Raw genomic sequence first — 26900 nt, 5'->3', positions numbered from 1 at the left:
ACATTGACATTTGTATCAAGTATTTACCCATATTTGTTTTCCAATGAGGAGCAAGGAAAGGGATGGCAAACTGCCAAGTCCATATTGAAGACTGCACAAGAATATGCATGTACACCAAGTGTTCTTAACTCTATCACATGGATTTGATAATGCCATGAAGCCTGTTGAATACTGTGTGCATATAATCCACAAAATGTCATACACCTCAGTAACCAAGATAAATTACTGCAGACAACTATGAAGTTCTCTTGAGATTAGCAGCTGCATCAATATCACAGATTAGTGCTTGAAGAGATGTTCCTCATTTTGTAAACATGACAAAGGAAAAGCAACAACATTGTCTGTCAAAGCTCTTTTCACCATTTTGCAGAGAAGAGTTTCTCCACATACAGATGCCCACTAAAAAGACTTAAGCAATTAGCATAGTTAATACTTGCTGGGGTGAAAAGACCTACAGGCCTAATCTGGACTACCAGGGAGCATTCTTGAACAACAACCCCTTGTGCCAGAATATGAAAGAAAGAAAGAAAGAAAGAAAGAAAGAAAGAAAGAAAGAAAGAGGATAGAATACTCCATAACTAAGTTTGACATTGAAAGATTAAAAAAAAGATACCAAACATGTAAAAACTACAACCCTATCGAACCATTCTGTTGTTCACGTGCTAAATACGGTTAATTTTTCCCCAAAAGACATGTAAATTCAAGGATATTTTTCCCAATGTTCAGCCAGCAGTCCGTATGAACATTCTGTTCTCAAACCACTTTATGCTGAGTAGGCTAAAGTTCCAGAGAGCCACCTAATAAATATTTTATGTAAGAAACGTAAGATAGCCAAGCATGGTATCGTGGTTTGAGAGCTGGACTCTGGGAGATCAGAGTTCAAATCCCTGCTTCACCATGGAATCCCACTGTGTGGTGTTGGACAAATTACACTCTCTCAGCCTCAGTAAACTCCCTCTGAACAAACTTTACCAAGAAAATTTCATGACACAGTCACCTTATGATCTCTACAAGTCAGAAATTACTTAATGTTACACAACAACAAAACTGGCCATGTTGGTTGGGATGTTTAGGAGTTGCAGTCCAACAACGTTTGGAGGACCACACGTTCTCCACACTGTTTCTACAGCTTCTGGTTCAGATAGGAAGCTGCTACCTAAGATTATTAAGAACTGCTAATAATATAATGCTTCTATCATCATCGTTTGAGAAGCTAATGAGTGAATTACTATAGTCTCAGTATGGTCCCAATCTTGGAAACTGTAAGATGGGGTAGGAAACCTTTTTTTTATGTTAAGGATCATATTTCTGTGGAATTATGGTCTCAACTTGAAGTTGAGGTTGGTGATAGCTGCAGCAGAAGACAGCAACACAAGACAAGAACAGACAGGGACCAAATAGAGAGAGCTAATCCTTCCCTTTCCATCTCTAAGCCTCCTGGAAAAAACCCTTCCCATAACAATTGGAGGCAGTAAAGGAAATACCTGAGAAAAACTAGAAAGCACACCAGTTCCCTATTTCTTGTTTAAGTGAAAATAATATAATAAATAAAAAACACAAAACCAGGAATTAGCATAATGCTATACATAAAGGTGGGTATTAAGTAGAGAACCCAAGAGTACTGTATTTTCTGGCGTATAAGACTACTTTTTAACCCAGAAAAATCTTCTCAAAAGTCGGGTGTCGTCTTATACGCCAGGTGTCATCTTATAGGGCGGGTGCTGGACTGGAGAATCTGTGGTTGCCGCATATGGTGGGGGGAGCTCAAAATGGCCACGGCCGCATCCCCTCCATATGTGGCGACCATATGAAAGCAGGAAGGGTGGCGCAGTACAAGTACGGTAGAATAAAATCTTGGAGACAGGGAGGGCTGGGCAAGCAGGGAGAGCTGACCAATTCAAGCAGGCTTTGCATACAACAAGTTTTCCTGCTAAGCACCTGCATGTCATAAGCATTTGAATTAAAATTACCATATTGAAATCAAATCTGATTTTTAAAATTTTTATTTGGTGTGTGTTGGAAGAGGGGTAGTCTTATACGGCGAGTATATCCCAAACTCTGTATTTTAACTGGAAAAGTTGGGGGTCGTCTTATACGCCAGAAAATACGGTACATATAATATTTAACACTGCATCACACAAGCAAAATGAAAGTCAATATCCCCCAAGAAAACTTACCAATCCCCAAAGGGCCCCTTCTGTTGTGGCAACAATTGTTGCAGCTCTTGGAGTGTTGTACATCAAGGCCAGTTCCCCAAAACTGCCATGGTTATCATAGCGGCCTACACAGCGAGTTTGGCTATCTCGTGCTACAAAAATATCATACAGTCCCCTAGAAAGATGGGAAACACAAACCATGGGCATTAGATCAAATGCAAATCACTATTAACAATATATATATATATATATATATATATATATATATATATATATCCGTTTGTAAAAAACGTAAGAAAGGAAAGGATTTCTCCTCTTGGTAAAATTAATTTCTCCTCTATGGTTTGAACAGAACATGCTCTGCCAGAATGTATCTTGCCTGCAAAACAACTTGGTATTTTTCTTTTCACTAGCTTGGACTTTATTTGGAAAGTATGTTCCACTGTAAGTGAAATACAGCCACATCCAAGGTATTTTGCAAATATTTTACAGAATATTTTTTATTAATTGCTTTGAAACAATATATGAAGTAGACCACTCACTCCACTATACTGTAGATGGCAGAACAGATAGAGAGGGGAAAGAAATACTTGCTCAAAATGCTCCCACCAAAGAACGATCAACATACTACTTGAAGCAGTATTACCAGAGTTCTGCCCAAGGAAAAATTCATTGGACTTTCTTCCCTTATGCCACTAAAAGCTGCAGCACATCTTCCTTGTAAAAGAAAATACTCTGATTAAACCATATTTGGTCAAGTGTTGTTAAATGAAGATAAAGATTGTCAGTTTACGGTGATGCCTGGATTGGATTATTTTCACCTCTCTCAGCAAGAGCACATCTTGATTTTTTGCCCAAATGCCTAACTTGTACAGATACCTTGACCTGGAGGCACACAACAACAACAAAAACAACAACAGGTAGGAGCTCTGTTTTTGTAAAACAGGCTACAACAGTCACAAAGCTAAAGAAGAATGAATGCAAATATGAGTATGCAACATACATGATTCACTTTCTTTCCATAAAATCTAAGGATTAAATGAGAGCCGGAGTGGTGTAGTGGTTTGGGCATAGGACTAGGTCTCTGGAGATGGGGGTTTGATTCCCACCACAGCCAGGGAAACCCATTGGGTGACCCTGAGTGAGCCACATCTACTCAGCCCCAGAAAATCCCATGACAGGTTCACCTTAGGGTCAACCATAAATCAGAAATGACTTGAAGGCACACCACCACAACCACAACAAGGATTAAACAATCACAGATTTTCAGCAGTATCTAGAAAACATCCATCCAAGCCTGAAGCACAACATGGGTGTTGATGTGAGCTCCTTCTTTCTATGCCTTGAGGTTACCTTTTACTTCTTAAGGTATTGAAGGCCCCTCGTCAATGACACCCGCCCAGCATCCACCCTTAATACACTTTCCCTAAATGTATGAGGGCTAGGGTCCCAAGTGTCTTCCTCTTACAGATTTAATATCTTAGATGGCGTGTTTAATATCTTAGATAGCATATGTGCCTATATGGTTTAGAATTCATTTAGGCAGAGGCTTCTATTTTAACAGATTAACATTGCCTTTACTGAATAACATTTAGCACGAATGTAGCTTAGGTAGAATAGTTTAAAAGTGGTATGGTTGCAACAATATAACATTTGCAGGCATTTCACAGTTTCCTCTTTAAAATCTCCAATGCACTTTCTCTCCCATTCAGTATCCTCCGCTCAACTCAATTCCCTTCAACTCTCTCCTTATCTCCCACTTAAGTGACTCCCACTCCCCTGAATTCCATTCACAGTCACTCATTCCTGCCTGTTCTATCTACACCTTCCCCAGCAGCCCCTCCCTCATAGTCAGCCCGAGCTGTGATTGGCTGTCAGGAAACCATGTCTGCCCAGTAACTGTTTAAATCTACAGTGCTATATAAATAAAGTTTAATCATAATCATAATCATAACAACTCCATCACACATGGAAACTGACTTTTATTAAAAAGACTTAAATAACAGGCGTCACTATTTGTTTGGGAGATAAGGACAAGTTGCTTACCTGTAACTGTAGTTCTTTGAGTGGTCATCTGCGAATCCACACAAATGGGTTATTCTGCGCCTGCACAGCATTTCCGGATCCTACTGGAATCGCTAGGGAAGACTTTTTGGCAGTAGCTCCGCCCACCCTCTATATAGGCAAGATGTCTTCCCGCCCTTTCTCAGTTCCAAAGGGTCCACCGTAAGAGCAGACAAGGAAGAGAGAAGGACACGACAGAGGGGTGGATGGGAGGAATTTGTGTGGATTCGCAGATGACCACTCGAAGAACTACAGTTACAGGTAAGCAACCTGTCCTTCTTCTTCATGGTCTCTGCGAAGCACACAAATGGGTTAGACTGGCAAGCTTTCCCTTGTGTGGAGGAGGGAGCGTCCTGGCAATAAACAATTATAAAACCAGAAAAACAGTGTGAGTGTCATTATTCGACAGGTGCCAACTAACCTTTCGTGCATTCCGGAAAGGAGAACAGATCTGCCAAAGGCTGCTTCACGTTGGTGTCTGGTATCAAGTTTGTAGTGCTTGATAAAGGTCAGAGGTTGTGACCACACCGCAGCCTTGCAAATGTGCTCCAAGGGAATTCCGGAGAAGAAGGCTGAAGATGACGCTAACACCCTGGGCTCAAATTCAAGCAGGCGGAGTCTTCCCACAAATCTCATAAGAGAGGAGGATTGCGGCAGTCACCCATTTGGAGAAACGTTGAGGTGTGACTGGAAGCCCCATTTTGGGGATTGAATAGCAAAGAGTCTGGGAGAATGACGAGAGTACGCAGTCCTGTCAAGGTAAAAGGCTAGCACCCACCTGACATCAAGGGAGTGGAGTCTGCGCTCGGTGTCGGTGGTCGGGTTCAGGGCTAGCGTTGGGAGAACAATATTTTGATTAAGATGAAAGATGGACACAACCTTTGGTAGAAAGGAAATGTCCAGACGGAGGACGACCTTGTCCTTGAAAAATTTCAAGTATGGGGAGTCCATACGAAAGGCACAGAGTTCACTGGCACAGCATGCTGAGGTGATGGTTACCAAGAAGGCTGTCTTCCAGGTGAGGAGCCAGAGGTTCAAAGAGTGAGGTAGCAAGAGTTGCCAAGACAAGCTGGAGGTCCCAAGCGGGGGTAGAGATCACTGCCGGTGGTTTCAGGTTGGCAAAGCCCTTGAAAAAGCTCTTCATCAGCGGGTCAGTGAAGAAGGATGGGCGGCCAGAGAATTGAAATTGTGCACAAATGGTCACAAGGTAGAATTTTAAGGATGAGATAGAAAATCCAGATGCTGAGAGCTGGTGGAGAAAGTCCACAACAACAGAGACTGTGACCTCCAAAGAGGTGAGTCCCACTGAGGACAGAAAAGTAAAAAATTTAGCCCATTTGAGGGCGTAGGAGCATTGAGTGGAAGGCTTTCGGGAAGCCAAAATTATTTCTTGGACCGGTACTGAGAGTCAGGTCAAGGCCGGATCTTCCACGCCACGAGATGGAGAGTGTCCATGTTGGGGTGGCGAACCCGACAGTTGTGAAGAATGAGAAGGTCGGGACAGAGAGGAAGAGGCCAGAAATGGTTCTAGGAGAGGTGGAGAAGCAGGGCAAGCCACGATGTCTCTGTCACCAAGGAGTGATCAGGATCACATCTGATCTGTCTGTGCATAGCTTTGCTACCACTCTGGTGATTAGAGGAAGTGGGGGAAAGGCGTAGAACATTTTGCCGGACCACTGGAAGAGGAAGGCATCCCCTCGGGATTGAGGTGAAGGGATCCTGGAGCAGAAGTGGTCACACTGAGCGTTGAGATGGGAGGCAAAAAGGTCGACGTCTGGGGTTCCCCATAGAGAAAACAGGCGGAGAGCGACTTGAGGGTTTAGTTGCCACTTGTGACAAGAGTCTGGAGCTCTGCTCAGTTTGTCTGCAAGCTTGTTCTCCTTTCCCAGGAGATGTATGGCCTGCAAGGTGATCTGTCTCCGGATACACCAGTTACAGATTCGAAGAGTAAGGCCAAGGAGGGTGGCCAACCTGGTACCGCCCTGCTTGTTGATGTAATACATCACAGTCGTGTTGTCATTGAGGAGGAGGACGACCTGGTTCTGCAAGGAGGGTTTGAAGCCCTTGAGTGCCTTTTGAACTGCTAGCATCTCGAGTGCATTGATGTGAAGCTGGCGCTCTTTTGGAGACCTTCTGCCGTGGACAGAGTTCGTTGAAATGGGCTCCCCAGCCCGTGTTTGAGGCATTGGTGGTCAGTGAGGACTGAGGTTGTGGCGGCAGGAAGGGAATGCCCACCCAAACATTGTGTGGGTTGAGCCACCAGTGGAGAGAGTGGGCAACAGGCCTTGGCGCGGTGAGCCACTTACATGGGTCATCGAAGGCAGGGTTGAAGACCGAGAGGAGCCATGACTGCAAGGGACGCATGCGGAGGTGGGCCCATGGCATGACATATGTGCTGGATGCCATATGGCCGTGGGCCACCTGAGCTGTTCGGGCAGTGATGCGCCGGGAGGCAAGGCAACGACGGATTGCAGACCTGAGATTGAGGAACCTGTCATGAGGGAGGTACGCTCTGCAGGTCGTGGAATCCAAGGTCCCCCCTATGAAGCACACCCACTGGTTTGTGCAGAGGGTGGACTTTTCTTTGTTGATCATGAGTCACAAATGATGGAAGAGAGAGTGCCGAGTCGAGATGGGAGAGGAGCATCTGTCTGGACGGGGCCACGAACAACCAGTAATCTAAGTAAGGAAAGACAATGATGTTTTGAGCACATTTCACAAAGAAGGGTGTCGGGGGGGGGGGGGGTAGTGAGAAGGATACCGCTTGGGGACGGGCTCGATGGCCCCTTTTTGAAGCAAGGAGTGCACTTCGTTGAGAAGGGTGTCTGGAGGGGTGTGAAAATGATACCCCTTGGGGGTGAAGATTGAAGCTCCAGGGCATAACCCCAACAGACGATGGAGAGCACCCAGGAGTCAGACGTTATGGAGGCCCAAGCATGGTGGAAGTGGCCCAAACGATCCTCAAAGGGGGTTGACAAAACAAAGTGTGCTGGGGAACTTTAGAAGCGGTGTTTGCCTTGTTCTGGATCCTTCTTATGGAAGGGTTGTTTGTACTTTTGTTTTTGCTGGTGCTTTCCCTGTTGTTGAGGGGGAGCGCTGTTGTTGGTAGTCTGAGGACTGGTTGGTTCTACCCTGGTTGGGGGGGGGGGGTAGGGGGTCTTTGCCATCCCAAGCGACGTTGAGAGAAAGGAGGGCGAGAAGTGGAGGAAGAAGACATACTGTATTTACGGGTAGTGTTCTTCATTTTGTTTTTAAAGTCCAGCTTTTCATCAGTCTCCTTATGGAAGAATCCCATGGCGTCGAAGGGGAGCTCTTCAGTAACCTAGAATCATAGAATCACAGAGTTGGAAGAGACCGCAAGGGTCATCCAGCCCAACCCCCTGCCATGCAGGAAATCCAAATCAAAGCATCTCCGACAGATGGCCATTCAGCCTCTGTTTAAACCTGTTTAGCCTGAGGTGTTAGATCCGAAGACCTTAGCCAGGCATGACATCGGAGGGCCAAGGCATCTGAAAGCTGTCGGGAGGCACAGTCAGCAGTGTCGGGCCACTGAAATCTGGTGTGAGGCCAATGCATGGGCCTCTGCATGGATGGCCATGGCCGTCCCTCTCTTGTCCTCAGAGAGGTCTTCATAGAGGGGAAGAGCTTTTTCCCAAATCTGCTGTTGGTAGGCAGCCATGCATGCTGAGTAGTTTTGGATTTTGAGATCCAAGACTGCAGCGGCGTAGGACTTCTGTGCCTTGGTGTCAAGCTTACAACCCTCTTTGTCATTGGGGGTCAGAGACATCTTCGGGGCTGAGCGGACCTGGGAGGCTTCTACGATTGCCGGATTCGGGCGAAAGTGTTCAAAGAGCCAAATCTCTTCCGAGGGCGTGATGCGGTAGAGATTGTCCAATTTCCTGGTGGAAGGCTGGGCCATGGCCAGAGTGGGCCAAGAACACTTTGTGATTCTGGACACAGATGGCAGGAATGCAATAGAGGTCAGAGTTGGGAGCTTGTCACGAACCCTCTCGTCAATGGGATCAAGGGCTTGAGAGTTCGCATAGAGGACTTCAATGTTCAAGGCCTTGCCCATCCGGATCATCTGCTCCAAGAAGGAGAAAATGTCGTCCAAGGGAGAAGGAGTCTCGAGGAGAGCAAGAAAGCATGGCTGAAGAGGGCGAGTGAAGTCTGAGACAGAGTGGTCTGTGGATTCAGCAGAAGCTGATCTAGTCCTAGTCCGGGCTGAGAGGGCCTGGGAGGCTATCGGTACCGGCAATGAAGGGCAAATTTGCAAGGAACAGCAGAGGTCGATTGCATGGGACGGACTGGTTCCACTCGGGAGGCCAAGGAGAGGTGAGACTGAGATGGGATGGATGCAGCAGATGACCTTGGTGGAGGCAGGGTAGGTTCAACAGGTTGGAAAGTTGAGACGAACCGGCCACCACAAACATCAGACGGATCAAGAGGCAGGAAATAAGAGCCTGTTGCTTGATCAAAGATGGCATCTCGTCTAGGAGGCTCAGGAATGACAGAGGACGTATCATAGTCTTGTTCATCCTCGAAGTAAATTACCTCCGAAGCCTGAGAGAGTTGGTCTGGAATCACCGCATGGGTGAGGGGGGAAGCTTCCTCTTCGCCCTCCAACAGTTGGTAGGGGTCGGAGAGGAAATGCAAAAAGGTGGCCATCTCAAGCCAGGCTTGAGGGTCGGGATCAGGAGACATCTGGGTCTGAAGCGCTGGTTGGGCACATGGTATCGAGCCTAGGTCGGTGTCAGCAGGCTGGGCTGGCACATCAGTATGAGACTAATGGTCAATGTCGGAGTCTGTGCAAAGACGGGGCTTTTTCCGGGGGTGATGGGATGAGTCCTTGGACTTGTCCCGGGACTTGTGCTTCTTTTTCTCTGGTTTGGAGGAATCAGAAGACTTACTCCTCTTTGATGAGGATGGGTGGCCAGCCACATCCTGGTCCGTGGACCTCGGTTTGTCTCGCGTTTGGGTCCCAGAGACATCCATATGGAGTTTGTCCTCGGATGCAGTGGCTTTGGCAGGGACCCTCGGAGGAGACAAAGGGGTAGTGCCTTTGGCAGCAGTAGCTTTGGCAGGGACCCCAGAAGCCAAAGGTGAGAGCTTGCCCTTAGTGGCGGCAGCCTTGGCATAGGCTCTAGAGGAGGAGGGAGGTTTCAAAATCTGTGCATAGAGCATGGATCTCAGGCACATCTCCCTATTCTTCCTTGCCTGCGGAGTGAAGGCCATGCAGTGAAGGGAGGAAGCAGGGATGTGGCCCTCACCCAGGCAGAGGAGGCACAAGGAGTGTCTGTCGAGTGCCAGGATGTTTGTCCCACAATCAGAGCACTTTTTAAAAGAGTGCACAGACATTTTCAACCAAGCTGAGGGATGAAAAGAGAGAGAAGTCAAGGAGTCTGAGTGTTACAGTTAATCAGAGTCCAAATCACAATCCAAAGAGCAGTCAAAGACAAATCGAAGTCAGAGCAAACGCAGTAAACGAAAGCGAAAGCTAAGGAAGGAGTGATTCCTGAGCGAGGTTCCTAAGCTGCTCACACAGCAGACAAAAGGAACTGAGAAAGGACAGGAAGACATCCTGTCTAAATAGAGGGTGGGCGGAGCTACTGCCAAAAAGTCTTCCCTAGCTATTCCAGTAGGATCCAGAAATGCTGCACAGGCGCAGAATAAGCCATCTGTGTGCTTCGTAGAGACCATGAAGAAGAAGCAGATCCACATAAAATCATTACACACATCCTAGTATACAAGACAAGCTGAATCCCAGTTCATTTAAAAAAAACCTCAGCAAAATTCCAAGCTGCTGCACTTTCCAAATTTTTTAGATTTCTCAAATGCACGCTTAAGCCATTTTGAGAAATGTTATTTGTCCCTGAAAATATTCTTGCACTGACTCAGACTTGGGCTGGATTGAGATCCTGAGGGATTCAATTCCCATAGCCACTTATCCATCACATTCCTTAGGTTTACACTTGTTATCATTCCATTCCCACAGGAAGTCATAAACATGCATAATTTACTTTATTTGTAGTAGAATAAAGTAAGTGTTTATCAGTAAGCTGTTGCTGTTGTTAATTGCACTCCAGTCGACCTCAACTCATGGTGACCCTGTAGATATCTCCAAGATCCACTGTCCTCAACCTCTCTCAGGGCCTGCAGGCTCAGGACCATCTCCTCCCTGACTGAGCCTAACTATCTGGCATGTGGCCTTCCTCTCTTTCTAATGATTCACGCCTTTTTATGATGAACACTAACATGACTGTTAGCCTTCAAAGCAATATCAACTTGTTTCATGATTAGCTCCCAAGCTATGCAAAATGGTAATCTTCATATATGAAAATAACATATATAGAACTAACATTTGCAGGTATGAATTGATTCCAGGGGAATCTTAAACTGTCACTGTAACGGGACAATTGAACAAGTCGACAAAAAACACAAGGGCTAAACAAATCAGTCAACATACAAATAAACTGGTCTACATACAGCTATATAAACTTTTGAAAGTTTAAAGCATATGATTTTTTTTTAAAATTACAGCTGGTATAAACATAATTAATATTTAAAGAGGGCAAGAGGCTATGCGTTCAACAAAATACCCACAATGAGAAAGTAAGAACTTAATACCTTGAAAAGGCAGAGGGCTGAAAGGTTTTAGTGTAACAATTCCAGAGTTCTCTCCACCATAGGAGTAGAAATCATGAAGACCTGCACAGATTGTTGGATTGCAGCTCAGCATATCTCATAACCAGTTAAACTAGCTAGGGCTGCTGAGATTTTGCAGCAAACAACCTCTGGAAGGTCAAATCATTCCCATCCCTGGTCTAGCCAGACAGAGAGCTAGAGGAGATGAGTCAAATGTCCCAATTTAGACAGATGCACATTTGCCAACGAAAACAGGGCGCCTAGGAATTACTTACAGAAAATATACATGTCCAAGGGGAAAGCTCAATCATGATTTTCTAGACTAGGACAAACACAAGTCAGGCAAACCAAAAACGTTTCTAAATTGTGAAATAACCAACTATGGTATTAGATTTCATAGAAAGGAGGTATATAAGGATGCCAGTCATGTGACTATTTGTTCTTCCCTATTCAGAGGTTCCACTGCTGTCAGTCTGCTGTAATTTAAGTCTTCCTTGTTTAAACTCTAATGTATCATACCCTGCTGGATTTCCTCCTATCCTCTATTTAGATTTTTTAGTGAACTGTATTTAAACTATTACTGTGAAGTAGTTGCACTGCTAATCCTTAGAGAAGGAATTAACAATCCAGACTTTCAGTAGTGAGCTGGGAATGCCTTCCCCTTGACCAATCGAAGTGCCACCAATTAGTTTGAAATGCCTTTTCAAAAATTCATACAAGCTAACTGTTGGATGCTTACCACAACACTGTTGTTTCTCAGAGTGGTTGGAAGACAACCTCATGATGGGTTGTCCCTCCCACTTGGTCTGATGGTAGGTAGACCAGTAATGTTGAAGCTACCCCCTTTTTTGAGAAGGTATGATATGGGCTGATTGATTATGGCTAGCTTTTCTACCCTCTTTGATGTTGGAAGGACCATGTGAAGGTGAAGTTATAACAAACAAAGTCTGACAGTTGCCCATTCCTTATTGTCTCCCAAACCCATCTGTCTGGGGTGCCCAAACATGAAAAAAGTGTTTAAAGTAAATCCCTCATTTGTAGAGATTTGATATCACTGGGGCTGCTTGGCATCTGGCTGGCCTGTGAAGGAGAAGGAAATGAAATTCTGTAGGTTTGCTCTATTCTGGGCATGTTGTTGTCACTATCTGAGGCATTGGTGCTTCTCATTTCACTGAGGTGAGGGCCCCTGTAGCCTTCTTAATTTGAACTTGAGGCAAAAGGACAGCCCATCTGTCCTCCCTTCTAGGGGTTCATGTCAAGGCTTTTTTGTTGTTGTTCTTTGTTTCTACCAAGACTAATTCCAAGGATTTGCTGAAAAGTTTTGTATCCTCAAAGGTGAGGTTATGTTTGGCTCTGGAGTCAGTCTGCCAATGCTTCAAACAAATTTGTCTATGGACTAGAATTATGACTGCCTGTGTTCTTGTGGACAGCTGGGAAACTAGGATAGTGTCTGCCATAAAGGCTGAGGCCTTTAGTAGCTGTTAATGCCTTGTCTGAGTCTTCGGTTCCTTTCTGGGACAGCAGGCAGGATTTCTTTTGCCAGAGGTAAAAAGCCCAGGCCATAATGGAGATGGCTGAAAATAAACCAGGGTATCTATTAGGGGACCTATAATTTTGTGAGGACATTTAAGAGGGAAATAATTTTTTTAAAATGATTGAACAGCTGCTTGGTCTAGAAACAGTAGGTTTAGCCTAGTCAAGCTTGGTCACCTCCATAAAGATATTCAGAAAAGGAACATCAGAAGCTTCAGGGACATATCTTTTGAATACCTCCTCCAACCCTTGCAGTAAAGCAGTCTTCTTTGCGTTTTCCTAAGACGAGAGATGTAATGGCTAGTGTTTTGCGTCAGACAATAGAATGTAAGGTCTTTGGCCTGGTGTCTGGAACGGATCCCCATGTATACCAAGGGCCCACTGTATATGAGTTAAAGTACAGGACTTACATTGAGCCATGGATAAATTGACCCATGATTTTGGGGTCAATTTTTTGACCAAAATTTCTAGACTTATACATGAATATATACAGTACCTACAAATTTGCTGATAGGTAACAAAAGCGATGTACACGGTAAACATATATACTCTAAGGGACCCCAATGCGTTGTTTGTGTGTGTTAATTTCCAAGGGATTCATGAGTCATAAAGTGAAGGCCACAGTATTGCCCTTTAACTATGTATCCTTTCAACCACAGCATAAAACTAAAAGTCTCTTCCCTTAATTTTTTTTAAAGAATACATAGAATATAAAGTACAATTTCCTGCCAATGCACTCTTAGCTAATATATTAAAACATTGATATAACATTTGGTGGTACATGAAAATCCTAAAGCAACATGACAAAGCAGCATTTTGGAGTCTTACCGTTCAATGACATAAAAATTATCTCCATCATCTCCTTGGTCAATTACATGTTCCTGAGGCTGAACTCTTCTTTCAAACATGGCATCAAGAACTTGTGACAGTTGCTCCTGAAAGCACAACAGCACTTTGATTAACATGCTATAAACATTAGGCATACTTACTGTATTTTCCGGCGTACAAGACGACTTTTTGACCCTCTAAAATGGGGTCGAAAGTTAGGGGCCGTCTTGTAGAGAGCCCCAGGAACCCAGCGCACTTACCTGGTTGTCCTGCCAGCTTCCAAAGGGCTCCGGAGCCCTTTGGAAGCCGGCGTGGGGGTGCCTCCCTGGGTGCCGGCTTCCAAAGCCCTCCGGAGCCCTTTGGAAGCAGGTGTTTGTGGGCATCAGGCCCCCTAAACTTGGCCCATAGTAGGCCAGGGCACTGCATGCATGCAAGGCAGGCTTTGCAGGCCTCAGCAAAGGCCTGGAGTAAATAAAAATAAAAATAAAAAATGAGAGAGAGAGAGAGAGAAAGAGAGAGAGAGACAGATACAGAGAGAGAGGGAGAGGGAGGGAGAGAGAGGGGGAGAGAGAGAGGGAGGGAGAGAAATAGATAGATAGATAAATAGATAAGATAGATAGATAGATAGATGAGATAGATAGATAGATAGATAGATAGATAGATAGATAGATAGATAGATAGATAGATAGAGAAATAGATAGATAGATAGATAGATAGATAGATAGATAGATAGATAGATAGATAGATAGATAGATGAGAGAGAGAGAGAGAAGCAAGCAGGCAAGCAAGCAAGCCAAGATTAGAGAACGAATTGGGGTAAATGCAGTGATGTTTTTTAAATTTTTATTTGGTGTGCATTGGAAGAGGGGTGGTCTTATACGGCAAGTATATCCCAAACTCTATATTTTAACTGGAAAAGTTAGGGGTCGTCTTATACGGCCAGTCATCTTATACACCGGAAAATACGGTATTTTATGACCCAAATCCTCTTGTTTATGAATAGTATTCCATGCACAATTCAATTTTGTTACTTCATACATTGAGATCTACTTTGAATGCTACATTCTTTGAACAGAGCACACTTCACATAATTCATGGACACATTTTAAAGAACAAATTTTAAGCAATAATAATAATAATAAATCTGGTATAAATCTCTCTCTTTCACACACACACACACGCACACCACATAACACTGTACATACTTAATTCAATTTGAATTTCATTCACTGGATTTATGCATGTTCCTACACACAGAAGAATTTAAGGCATGAAGTAATCTCTCTTACAAATTTAGAACTGAACAGCAGGACACCTTTGGCCTTCCAGTTGTTTTGGCCTACAGCTCCCATCAGTCCATTCCCTTCAGAATGATCAACCATAAGGGATTGTACTCTAAAATATCTGGAGAAACAATGGTGTCCACCCTACTCTTAGGCATAGGGAAGGGGGAAATTTTACAGTTCATTGTTATATGAGCCCTGGTGGGGCAGTGGTTAAATGCCTGTACTGCAGCCACTCACAAACCATAAGGTTGTGAGTTCAATACCAGCAAAAGGGCTCAAGCTCGATTCGGGCTTACATCCTTCCGAGGTTGTTAAAAGGAGTACCCAGATAGTTGGGGGCAATTAGCTTACAATTTGTAAACTGCTTAGGGAGTGCTTATGTGCACTGACAAGTAGTATAGAAATGTACTTGCTATTGCTATTTTAAGTTCTAAAGAGCTACTATGAAAAAAGGGGGGGAGAGACCAAAGAGACACCTGTCAGCTTCCTGTACTTGCTCTTTTAGCTATTATCATCATCATCATCATCATCATCATCATCATCATCATCATCATCCTGCTCCCCCCCCCCCCAAAAAAAAATTGGGACTCAAAGTGGCTCATAATTTAAAAGAGAAATACAATTGGGGGAATGGTTGTTACAACTGGCTAACAGCACATTTCTTTGCTATCACTGTTTTTCCTGTAGGGTTGAATAATCCCCTCCTCCGGTATCTCCAGGATTTGACAAAAATTACTATGACTACCTGACTCACTAGAGACGTTTTGTATGCTTCTAGATTTTTTTCCTCCAATCAACAATGGAAAAATCAGCCTCCCTTTGTCATCCCTCCAGGGGGAATCAGTTAAAGTGGTATTGGTCAAGAGTCTGCCCTTCAGCAGACCTTCCCTCCTTGGCACTGTTATATTACAGTTGGTTGTATTGTTTAATTTATACTGGAAAGGGTTTAACTAAGATGGTGACATGCTTGGCTCGACTCCCCTCCCCACTCCACCCCCTTGGGCTATAGATAGATGATTTTTATTTGTCTGTGGCACAATGTACGCAGCAAAATATTTTGACAAAACAGTGTACCTAGTACAACAAGTCCTGTAGTGGTGACAACATTACAATTGTATTAGACCCAGGATGGAAAAAGATCAAAAGAAAAACAAACAAACAGAAGGTTATTGTATAAAATATCATCAAACAATAATGACAGCTACAACAACTGATTACAATCCATTGCTACTGTAAAGACGATGCAGCAGATCTTTTGTGCTGCTACTGCAAAAGTGGCAATCATAAGTGTAATGGATTTAGAATGAGTCACAAATAAGTCACAAATCACAAACAATATCTGGCAATGTAAAGGCGAAGGCTTTCATGGCCGGCATCTATAGTTTTTTGTGGGTTTTTCAGGCTATGTGGCCATGTTCTAGCAGAGTTTCTTTCTGACGTTTCGCCAGCATCTGTGGCTGGCATCTTCAGAGAAGGTTTCTCTGAAGATGCCAGCCACAGATGCTGGCGAAACATCAGAAAAAAAACTCTGCTAGAACATGGCCACATAGCCCAAAAAACCCACAAAAAAAAATTATCTGGCAATGACCACCCCAACCAACTCAGGACTAGCAAAAGGTCCTAAGATCTACAGGAGAAGGATTTATCTTGGTCCCACCACTATCACAGGCTCACTTGGTGAGAACAAGAGAGAGAGCCCTTTCAGTGGCTGCTCCCACCCTCTGAAATTCCTTTCCAATGGAGGCTAGACTGGCACCCTCCCTGCTCTCCTTTCATGGGCAAGCAAAAAAGATTTTATTCAGGCAGGCTTTTAATATAGAATCAACTGTGAGTAATGCTGTTATATGGAGTGTGTGCTCTCTTTATGGTTTTAACTTTTGTATGTTTTATATGATTTTATATCGTTCTAGCAAGATGATTTTAATTGTTTTTCATGTTAGTTTTTAAAATTTAGATCCCTTTCCAGGGATCCCTCGGTCCCTTTTCAGGAGAAAGAAGGTACAGATTTTTTATAGACACAGATTTTTTATACACAGTTTGAAAATGTTAAAAAAAAGTATAAATTTCAAATATCAAACCTTGATATTCCATTTTTATAAGGGACACCATTTTGCTATGTCATTATATTTCATGGGACTTGAGCATACATGGATTTTGTTATACACGGAGGGATCTTGGAACCAAACCCCAGCATATAACAAGGGTCCGCTGTATATAAATTCCTCCTCCTTCATACTTCAAAAATTGACAATTTATCCTATTAACTCCTTTATTTTTACCACCAAAAAAACTAGATTGTCCAAACACAAACTTACTAAAGAAAGCAAAAGATGCTTAGCTATATTACATAATAAACTTTACTTTGAAGCCTTTCAACTAAATTATCTTATTCCACTAATACGTAGAGATAATTCTAACTTATGGTCCCATTTAGCAATCGAAAAATAGTTTTCTCCAGAAATGAACTTCTTGTTCTCTCAAATCACAACAAAATCAATTAATGGGATTAAAACCCTTTCCTTCATACTTCTTTGTTAGTTTGGAGAAAGTGGCAACATCTGATATCCCCAGGCCTTCTCCTACTAGGCCCTTAAAGTTTAAATGTCTTGAAAAATTCTCTCAATTCAAAATATGGAGAGACAGAAGCTTATACGCAATGTAAGATCTCTTCTGCAGAGCTAAACCAAAGAAAAAGGATGAGTTAACTGAAATTTTACTACCATTGCAGCCCACCTAGCTTCAGCTTCAACAAATTATTTCTTTTCTGACATGTTTACTTAGAAAAAAAATGAAACCCCAAGGTCCTTGACAGGTTTTGAGCACTTTTGTATCACTATTAATCAGCTACCTAAGGGCATTTCAGGAAAAAAATTATGATTGGTTAACTGACAAGATCTACCAGTAGGTATCAGCTTAACTTGTAAGAAAGGAGGGGAACTAGATTTAAATACAGTATGATGTTCCCTAACCCTGTCTGGAAAAAAGTTTGTGGAGTACTCTTTTGTTTAAACGAAGGTCTGCACTAATTAAAGAATGCTCCCTGAAATTAATTCGTAGCTGGTATCTTATTCCAATACAGATTGCAAGGATTTTTTAAAAAATTCTGTAAAATGCTGTAGAGGTTGCAATGAGAATGGTACCCATCTAACATATGTGGTTTCTTGCTCCAAAACCAACATGTTTTGGTTCAATATATGTGCCATGCTCTCTGACACCATACAACAAAATATTGCTCTTTGTCCCAGTCTTTCATTATCATCTGTGTTTGCTGGTGAAAACAATGATGTGAAGCATAAGAACCTAATCTGCTTTCTGTCAGCTGTTACCAGAATAGAGATTGCAAAGAACTGGAAGACAGGCAAAATGATCACAGAGAGCTCTAAATACTGAAATTTAAAACGTGCTGGAAAAGCATGGGCCAAAATCTCCTTGACAAGTTAAGTATCTGGGGAAATATATTCTAAAGTGTACAATTAGGCATTATGACATATTTGAATCAGCTCTAAATAGTAAAGAAAAAATATGGTGGAGGACATTGTTACACATACTCCCTAACACACATTCTTGGCAGATGTTATTCCAACACTTTCTAGGTACCCTTTACAACCTAGGTTCACCTCTAAAGTCATCCTGTTCCATCAAGAGAAGAGGGTAATTTGACAGCTTCCTCCAGTAAAAACCAGTAACAGTTACCTAGAAACTCTTCACATTAGTATGTACTATGAAACATGACTAACAGGGAGAGTAAGGGTACTGTTTGCAAACTGAAATTCTAATCTAATTTACTAATATTCCTCTTTCTAAAAATCATCAGACTTTGATAAATCATTTTATTTACTCATTTTTGAAACTGGTTGTAGAATGGGCCTGGGTTAAAAAAAAATGTGACATTTTATGGAATTAAAACTACTATGCTGACAACAAGGTTAAAGTATTGCTCAATCTTTTATTATTTTTCCTCTGCCTTTTAAGTGGCCCTTCCTTAAATTTTGCTCTTAAACAAACTCTCTTATCATTAATGCACAAGCAAAACTGTTTATATTTAAGTATGACCTTCCTAAATTAAGTAATATTGTTCAGGTGGATAGCATGCCAATTAAGATAGCACAATATAACATCAAGAGTCTGGCCTAAATATGCTCCTAGCCATCAGACTGATTAGTCTGGTTGACAAGAACACATAAGCCTATTAAATATTATTTGTACAATGCTTTTCAGCCCAACGAAGCTTACTATCACACACAAACCTATATACATATTACTAGTTATTAAAATTTTGATTGATGCTGGCAGTTCACAGTTGTTGCTTAGTTTATTTCATTACTGCAGTCTTTTGAATTATTAAAACCCTAACTGCTACAGTGAATATTTTGAAAGCAAAGAGATTATCTCAGTGCTCTCTAAGAACTGTGAAATAAACTCTGGACCACCTTCAGTAGGAATAGGTAGCTTTAGAACCATAGTATTTGGGGAACTGACATTCAGTCAAAAAGCTGCTCCTCCCCATTCAAATCCTATCAAAGGAAGTTCAAGGGCTTTCATCCTACTAGGATTCCCATGCTCATGACATTTTTTTTCTGAATCACTATGGAGAGGATGCATACTGTACCGTATACTACTCTCCAATAACCTATAGAAGTATAAAGAAAAGCTAGAAGAAACAAAGGGTTCAAAAGGTTTAACCAAATTTCTATTCTCTAGCAGCTTAGCAAATAGCAGAAAAACATATGTCTCTCTGTAGCACAGGAGAAAGCCTTTCCATTCCTGGATGCAAAGGGGCTGTTAACTGAAATTTTGATACCGTTGCAGCCCACCTGGCTTCAGCTGCAATAAATTATTTCTTTTCTGACATGTTTACTTAGAAAAAAATGAATATTTTTTTTTACAAGTCAGTCTCCAGTGGCCGAGAACAACATACCCTCAGCAACATTCCTGGCAGATGCTATTCCAACCCTTTCTAGGTACCTTTTACAACCTAGGTTCACCTCTAAAGTCATCCTGTTCCCTCAAGAGAGGAGCATAATCAAAGTCCTGGAGAGCTGCCATGCTTTCTCTCCATTTTAAGACAATAATCCTCTCAGTAAAAACACTCCTCTCTCACTGCAGGTTAAACACACATACACACACTGGATTGGACCCAAATATGTTCATCCACAAACAAGACTCCCATTCACTGAAGGAATCAAAATCCAGACAAATACTTTCTGCTTAAGGAAGGAGACAAGACAGCCAAAACTTGGCAAAGTGCAAATCTGGACCCAAGAAGAACCACTTCAGTTTCATCTCCCAGCAAAGTTGCCACTCTAGTGAGGAAAAGAAGAAATCTGAAAACAATAAAGACAACATCCAACAAAGCTTGATTGGCTCCCTCCCCTCAACCTTATTTCTACAACACCCAATTGTATTTCCTGCAAGCTTCTTCTTGCTCAAAACTAACGAAGTCACATGTAAGTATGAATAACTCTCAAGCTGTATTTATACAAGAATCAGCATAACTGGGGCTACTGAATTCAAGGACAGTTTGTTCCATTTCGGTTAAAAAGCCAATTCCCAGAGTTCAGCACATAACAAGAAATTCTTCTGGGATATGTAAAAGAACAGAGTGGTAAGAGAGACTGGAAAACATACTAACACAAGATTTAATTGTTGTACACACTCTTATGCCAAGACAATACATTATCCAAACATAAATGACAACTAAGGAACAGAATGAACTCTATACTTTTTACAAACTGGCAAAGAGATGGGTGCCACTTGGATTATGACAAAACCACTGAACAGGAAAGCTTTTACAGCCTTCCAACCTTGAAATAAGAAAATCTAAGTTACCAACCATCTTGTACTGTTCAGACCATTTCATTACACTTATAAAACTTACAAGACTCTTTTTTTCGTCACTGCTTTCTAGATCTCTATACTTCTCCTTGTTCACTGTCTTTTCTTGATCCTGGATTGACTATAATTACAGGCAGGTCAACTCTAAAGAAACAGCCAGACTAGTAGGTATTGCACTGCACTCATAGCTTCTTGCACTCTTTTAAGAATTTGTGGCATTTTGGATCCTTGCTAGGTTTCCATTGGATGGTCTACTTTCATTCACAAACAGGCCCAAGCCAGAGACAGTCTCAAGATATAGCAGAAAATTAAAGGCAGAATTTCCCTCTCCAATTTGTCTACAAGTCCTTTATGCTGTTCGAGAGGGTCCTCCTGTTATCCAGAACAGCTTTGGGAGGAGGCCAAAAGGGGCAACAGAAAGCCTTTATGGACAAAACAGCAAGTCTGTTTCTAATTTTAGATCTCCTATCCATGAGTAATTATTCCAACACAGGGTGAAATCACTGGAGTTAAACTGTGAGGGAAGCAGTTCTATGTACATCTCTCAAGAGTGGGTGGAGAAAGATAGTAAAAATCCACTTATCCTTCTAGAATCCCCCATCTCCTTTTTCTCAGTGGAAAGACAGCACCAGAAAAGTGGGGAGAACATGACCCGCTACGTCAATTCTTCCATTTCCGATTAATGACAAGGATGACACCAGTAAAACTAACTACTTAAATATGACCACAACCTTAAAAGGCATGAACAAAGGAATGTTTACTTTTCAAGTCAATGTACTGGATGAATCTCAAGGCTTAGTAAAAGGTTCTCCTTCATTCACTGTTTATCCTAGGCTTAAATATCTTTCTTTCCTGACATACTTAGAATAAATAACAAAGATTTTGTCCAAAATGCTATTTGAAAGATGTTTTCTTATATTAGCATCCAACAGCCATAAACAACTTTGGCAAAATTTATACAAAATATATATACAAAATATATATTTTATACAAAATATAAAAATTATTTGTTTTGTGTGGTAGTTTTTGTTACTTCCAATTGGAGTGCTTTAATTTAAGGATTTCTTTCCTTAAAGTGATCCAAGTGAGGCTTCCTCAAGATTCAAGTAATTAATACGGTCGTCCCTCCTGATTCGCAGCCTTGCCATTCACGTACCTTGGTCTTTTGTAGATGGCAAGTTGAGAGGGGCATAATGGGACATGCACCCAAGATGTGCGCACAGCACTGCATACAGGAGCAGCACCCCCACTGTAAACAATGGGGTTCCAATATTAGCAATATTCCTGATTCACCAGGGGACTCCGGAATGGATCCCCCACAAATTGGAAGGGAGGACTATATATCCAGCGATTAGATCAGAAGAGGGCTGACTGTAAAAAACCATGGCAACCATTTATAAAATTTTGCATGCTATTGAGAAAGTGAAGAGAGAGAACCTTTTTCACCCACTAAGCAGATAAATAGACAAACTTCACAACACAACACATAATAAAATCCATGGTCAAGCCAGACAATGCAATGGTGCTCAGAAGCTTAGATTGCTTCAAGAAAAAAATAGATCCTTTCGCCATTAATAAAAAATTACGTACGTTAGACATGTAATGCTCTACATGGTCAGCTTACAGCCCAAGACTTGTTTCCAACATTCTCCCAAAAAATAATAATTGCACAGTATCTTTGGTATCAGCACAACCAGAGAGGTTACTGTGATTTGTCACTTCTCACTAGCACAGCATCTATTTAAGAATATCACCAGCAGCATAAACTCTTCAACGGCTTTTGGCAGTTTGCTAACAGCTTTGGTGTTAAAATTTCAAAGCAGCTGGCAGTGGCTTGGAATTATATCAGAAGGCAATTCGCAACACTGTTAATAAATGTGCTCAAAAGGCTTCTCTCCACTGTGCCAAGGTTTGCAACTAGCCAAGTAATAAACTGTCTTGTGCACAGTTTCTAGGTTTGGCAGATCAAAATATACACCTCCAGTGACAATAGGAACAACAATCCCTGAAAAGCAATTTCTCCATTCCCTATTCCCAGTGGAAAGGAAGAGCTGCCACACAAACTCTGATACTTGCCCTCTAGTAAATGTTTGAACCTGGAGAAGTGGCTGTATAAGTGAATAGCTTCCTGAAATGTTTTGAGATAATTTTATCAAGAAACATGTCTTGCAATGCTTCTTGGGAAAAATTGCTTGGGGCTCATTCAAATTCAATGAAGTAGAGATATTTGCAAAAAACTGAATTCTGTAATACAGACAATAGCCTAGGCCACACAGTATACACAGACCTGACACAGTGAAGCGTAGTTAGTTTATAAAGTCAAAGAAAAGACTGATAGAACTGTCCATGTCTTTTATTCCCAGAGGGGGGAAAAACTGATGATACATGATCAATGACAAATCCAACTAACAATAGAGTGGGCCCTTCCCTTAAAGTGAAATTCTGCATATGCTTGCGGCATGGCGCATGCGCCACAGGCACACGCGCCTTTTGTTCTATTGCCGTGTGGCCTCATCGTATGCTTAAAGTCACTTATGGTGTGCCCACGCCGGTGCACTGTACTAAACTTTGGCAACCCAAACTTTCTCACACCACTGTTTTATTTAGTCCGTTTCTTTATCTCTTTGGGAAGACAACCAACTTAGCAATCCTACATACAGCATAAAAACAATACAAGCATATTGATTAAAACCTAGCAAATATAGCATTTTTATTAGAATTTAACAACCCTTATAGGGTTGTTAAAGTATTACTGTTAAAATATGTATGATAAATACTTAAAGAACTAAAAGCACTGTGTAAGGTTTTTTTTCACACGAAGGACTGTTTTCTGTTTTTAACATTTCAGGGCGATGGCGGGTGTCTGTTTCTGAAATGCTTTGGGAAAACTGAAATAGGTTGATCCTACTTTATCCACACATTGCTATAAAACAAATCACCATGATCTCATATATGCATGTTAATAATTTTGGAAAGGTTAATTTCACATCATTAACATGTGGTATCAAATTAAAATAGTAAGCACAACATGAGCAATGGTACCTGATCTAGGTTTTTGAAGATGAGGATATCTTTACAAGCTTCCTGCAACCTGCATCTCTGCTCATCTGTTTTGGGGTGAACTACCTGTAAAACACAACAAGGCAAAATAAATATCTGAACACTAATAGTTTAATTATAATAAATAGAAATGAATAGGCATTAAATTTCCTTACTAGACACTTGCCAAGAAAAGCCCATGATAGGTTCACTTTAGGGTTGCCATAAGTCAGAAATGACTTGAAGGCACCCCAAAACAACAAAGTATTCTATGTCCCGTGCTTATTCTGAAATATTGAGGGAAAGGGTCAGCTATACCAAAGAAGAGTTTTGCCACCTTTTTTTTTTTTTGGGGGGGGGGGGGGAATAAGTGAGCAATATGTGAAAAGTCTGGATATTAACACAGTTCTACTCTCCCCTAAGTAACACAAGTGATGTGATAAAACTCATGTAACCAAAAAACCTGAGGTACAATTCTGAAAAGCTTTTGCTATAAGTTTGTAACAAAACATAAATGTGTCAAAGAACCAAGTGCTGTTGCTTCACTTATCACTATATTTCATGTTGTAGTTCATATGTCTGATGTTACAGAAAAAAGGCAGCCCAGGTATAAACTGTGCATTACAGAAGCAACAGGAAACCCTAGTCTATTAATCTGTGTATGAAATTGCTATGGCTTGTTTGTTTTCTCTTACCCTTGGTTCTGTATCTTCTTCTTCTTCATCTGGGTTATATGCTTCTGCACAGACTTGAAAGAGAAAGGATGACTTGTTTATAAATTGCTTTTAAATTTAAAATTGTTCTAAAATTGAAACCATCCATAAGACAGCAATAAAATCTGTTTATATACATCAATCCTATATTGCACTCAATATAATGTGCTTTATAAATATGCTGTGCACTTTATTTCAACAACATTGTTTTTATGTCCATCAAGTCACAATTATAACAATGGACTAAAAACGGTACTTTGGAAAGCTCTGGTGAGTAACACTGTAATAATGCCTAGTCCTGGTTAAAGTGAAAAAGAAAATGTGGATTATCACCAGATGCAAGTCCTCCTCTAAGCAAGTGGAGAGGAGGGAATAGGTTCCTTCTTGCAGAATATGGATATACATCCTCTGAACCATCAAAAACATTACTGACAATAAATATACTTGTATAATACCGTCCTGGAGGGGTGTGAGATTTTAAATAGAAATGCTTAGCTTCAGTGTAGAGTGCAGTTAACCTTACTCCTCTAGAATAGTAATCATTGTACAAGCACAGTATATTCAACAAGAAAAAAGTTAATTTTGTATGTGAGATTTCATCCAGCTATAAAGGCACCAGATTCTGTCTGATCTTGGAAGCTAAGCAGGGTTAGGCCTTGTTAGTGCTTGGATGGAATACTGCCAACAAATATCAAGTACCGTAGCCTATATTTCTGAGGAACAAACTAGAAAAACCACCTCTGAGTGACTGTGCCTTCCCTGGTTGAGTCCATCCACCTGGTGGATGGTCTTCCTCTCCTCCTTCTATCCTCAGCCTTTCCTGGTATTTTTGTCTTTTCCAATGAGTCATATCTTCTCATGATGTGGCTAAAATACAACACCCTCAGTTTAATTATCTTAGTCTCCCAAGATATTTCCAGCCTGATTCGCTCAAGGACCCATTTGTTTGTCTTTCTGGCTGTCCACAGTATCCTCAGCACTCTTCTCCAACACGACATCTCAAATGAGTTGGTTTTCTTTTTATCCGCTTTTTTCACAGTCACAGCTTTGACATAGTGATGGGGGATACTATGGATTGGACTATTCTAACTTTGATACTCAGTTGTATATCTTTACTCTTTAGGATCTTTTCTAGCTCTTTCATGGCCGCCTTTCCCATTCCTAGTCTTCTTCTTATCTCTTGACTGCGGTCTCCACTGTGTGCAATGTTTAATCCCATACAAAAGACAAGTACACCCAGGCTCTTCTCTCTTGAAGTCAAGCCCCACATCAACACAACTTGGTTCAGTAACACTTCTGGCAGATGTTAACTGGCTCTCATTTGTTGTTATTCAACACTGTTATTATTATTTAACATGTTTACCAGGGCACAACAACATGTAAGTAGCTTTTTACCTGTTTAGTTAACTATACAGGTATTACGTGATATGGGGTAGCTGTGTTAGCCATACAGCAAAGTAAATAACATCCATAATCCACAAAACAGTGATACCTTTATGGCCAACAAAATCCACAAAATACTACATTAGCCAAGCTTTCAAATGGAACCTCTACAGATACTAAGGACCAACTATAATCCCTAGACTAGGGCAGAAATGTGTTAGGGCACTATATGAATGTAAAAAATCACTGCACTGTCTTCTCAAAAGTTGAATAAACCCAGTCCCTCATGCAGCCAATTATTCCATGAAACTTTGCTCATTTTTAAGCGGGTACATAATGGCTGGTCTTAAATCTGTGGTGCACACTGCACAACTGGCTATGAACAGAGGGGTCCACCATCACTATGGGAACATGCATTTATGTTATGCTAAAATCGGGCAGGATCTTAGCCTTAGATAACTGAAAAGGAATGAGCTTCTCCTCCATTGATGTGTCTAACTATGGCAATCGATCATAACAACTAAAATGCAGTCTCTACATCTGAAACAACTATCTACTTCTGATATGCACTGGCTATATATGAGCTGCTGGAGAGAACTTGACACATGCTACTTATGCTTATGCAACATTACATATACAGTGGAACCTCGCCATACGCGGGGGATCCGTTCCGGATCCCACCGCGTATGGCGATTTCCGCCTATGCTCGAGCCCCATTGTAAACAATGGGGCTCGTGCACGGCGGCGCGGAGGTGCGCAGGGCGCAAGCGCCCATTCAACTGAATGGGACGCGCTGCCCCTTCCGCCCCACATGCGCCCAGCGGCTTGAGCGTGTACGCTCAAAGCCGCTTATAAAAAGTCCGCGTATGCGGAGGCGCCACTGTACTTCCCAGGAACACATGGCTATCTAATAACAGAGACAATTGGCCTAAATGGCTTTTTTATCTGAATCAGAATGGCAAGTACTAAGTCAGGTGCCAAAGTGACTTGGAAAGTGCTCTACTTGTTACATATTTTCCCTGCCAGACTCCTATAGCAATACACAGGGCAGTGCAACAGTAAGAACAGCACAATAAAATATTTGCTGCCAATTATTTTGCAAAGATAAAACATTTCTCATCTTTTCAAATACAGTTTCTTTTAAACCAAAACTCCCTTGCCTTTCTTATTGGATTTTGCTTATAAATTAAATTTTAAAATATCCTAATGATAGCCAAGACTAGAAATTGTTTTTATTTTCTATTTATTCTATTCCTCTTCTGGTTAGCCTTTGATGTGAGTTTGCACCACTAAGAATTTTACAGAAATATGCATGTAGATATTATTCACTAACCTGACAATACAAAAGTCTTGGCAGATGGGTTCAGCATACTGCAGAGAATAAGCTTGAGCAAAATGAAAAACAAAACAAAACAAAA

General features: G+C 41.6%; 1 protein-coding gene across 1 annotated transcript in view; it reads right to left on the bottom strand.

Moving 5' to 3' along the window:
* The window catches only part of LOC149321262 (cAMP-dependent protein kinase type II-alpha regulatory subunit-like), a 104206-nt gene that overhangs the window by 15322 nt on the left and 61984 nt on the right, over positions 1–26900 (bottom strand). Inside the window, exons 3-6 of the mRNA XM_089518506.1 lie at positions 24082–24134; positions 23390–23473; positions 13227–13333; positions 2178–2331 (exon numbers count right to left, since the gene is read on the bottom strand). Of these exons, the coding sequence (XP_089374632.1) occupies positions 2178–2331; positions 13227–13333; positions 23390–23473; positions 24082–24134 (398 nt within the window). The remainder of the gene's footprint in view (positions 1–2177; positions 2332–13226; positions 13334–23389; positions 23474–24081; positions 24135–26900) is intronic.

The sequence above is a fragment of the Sceloporus occidentalis genome, unplaced genomic scaffold (assembly GCF_023333645.1).
Source record: "Sceloporus occidentalis isolate IW3139 unplaced genomic scaffold, rSceOcc1.0.p SCAF_1, whole genome shotgun sequence".
NCBI classification, from domain to species: Eukaryota; Metazoa; Chordata; class Lepidosauria; order Squamata; family Phrynosomatidae; genus Sceloporus; species Sceloporus occidentalis.
This window is presented reverse-complemented; position numbering and strand designations above follow the sequence as displayed.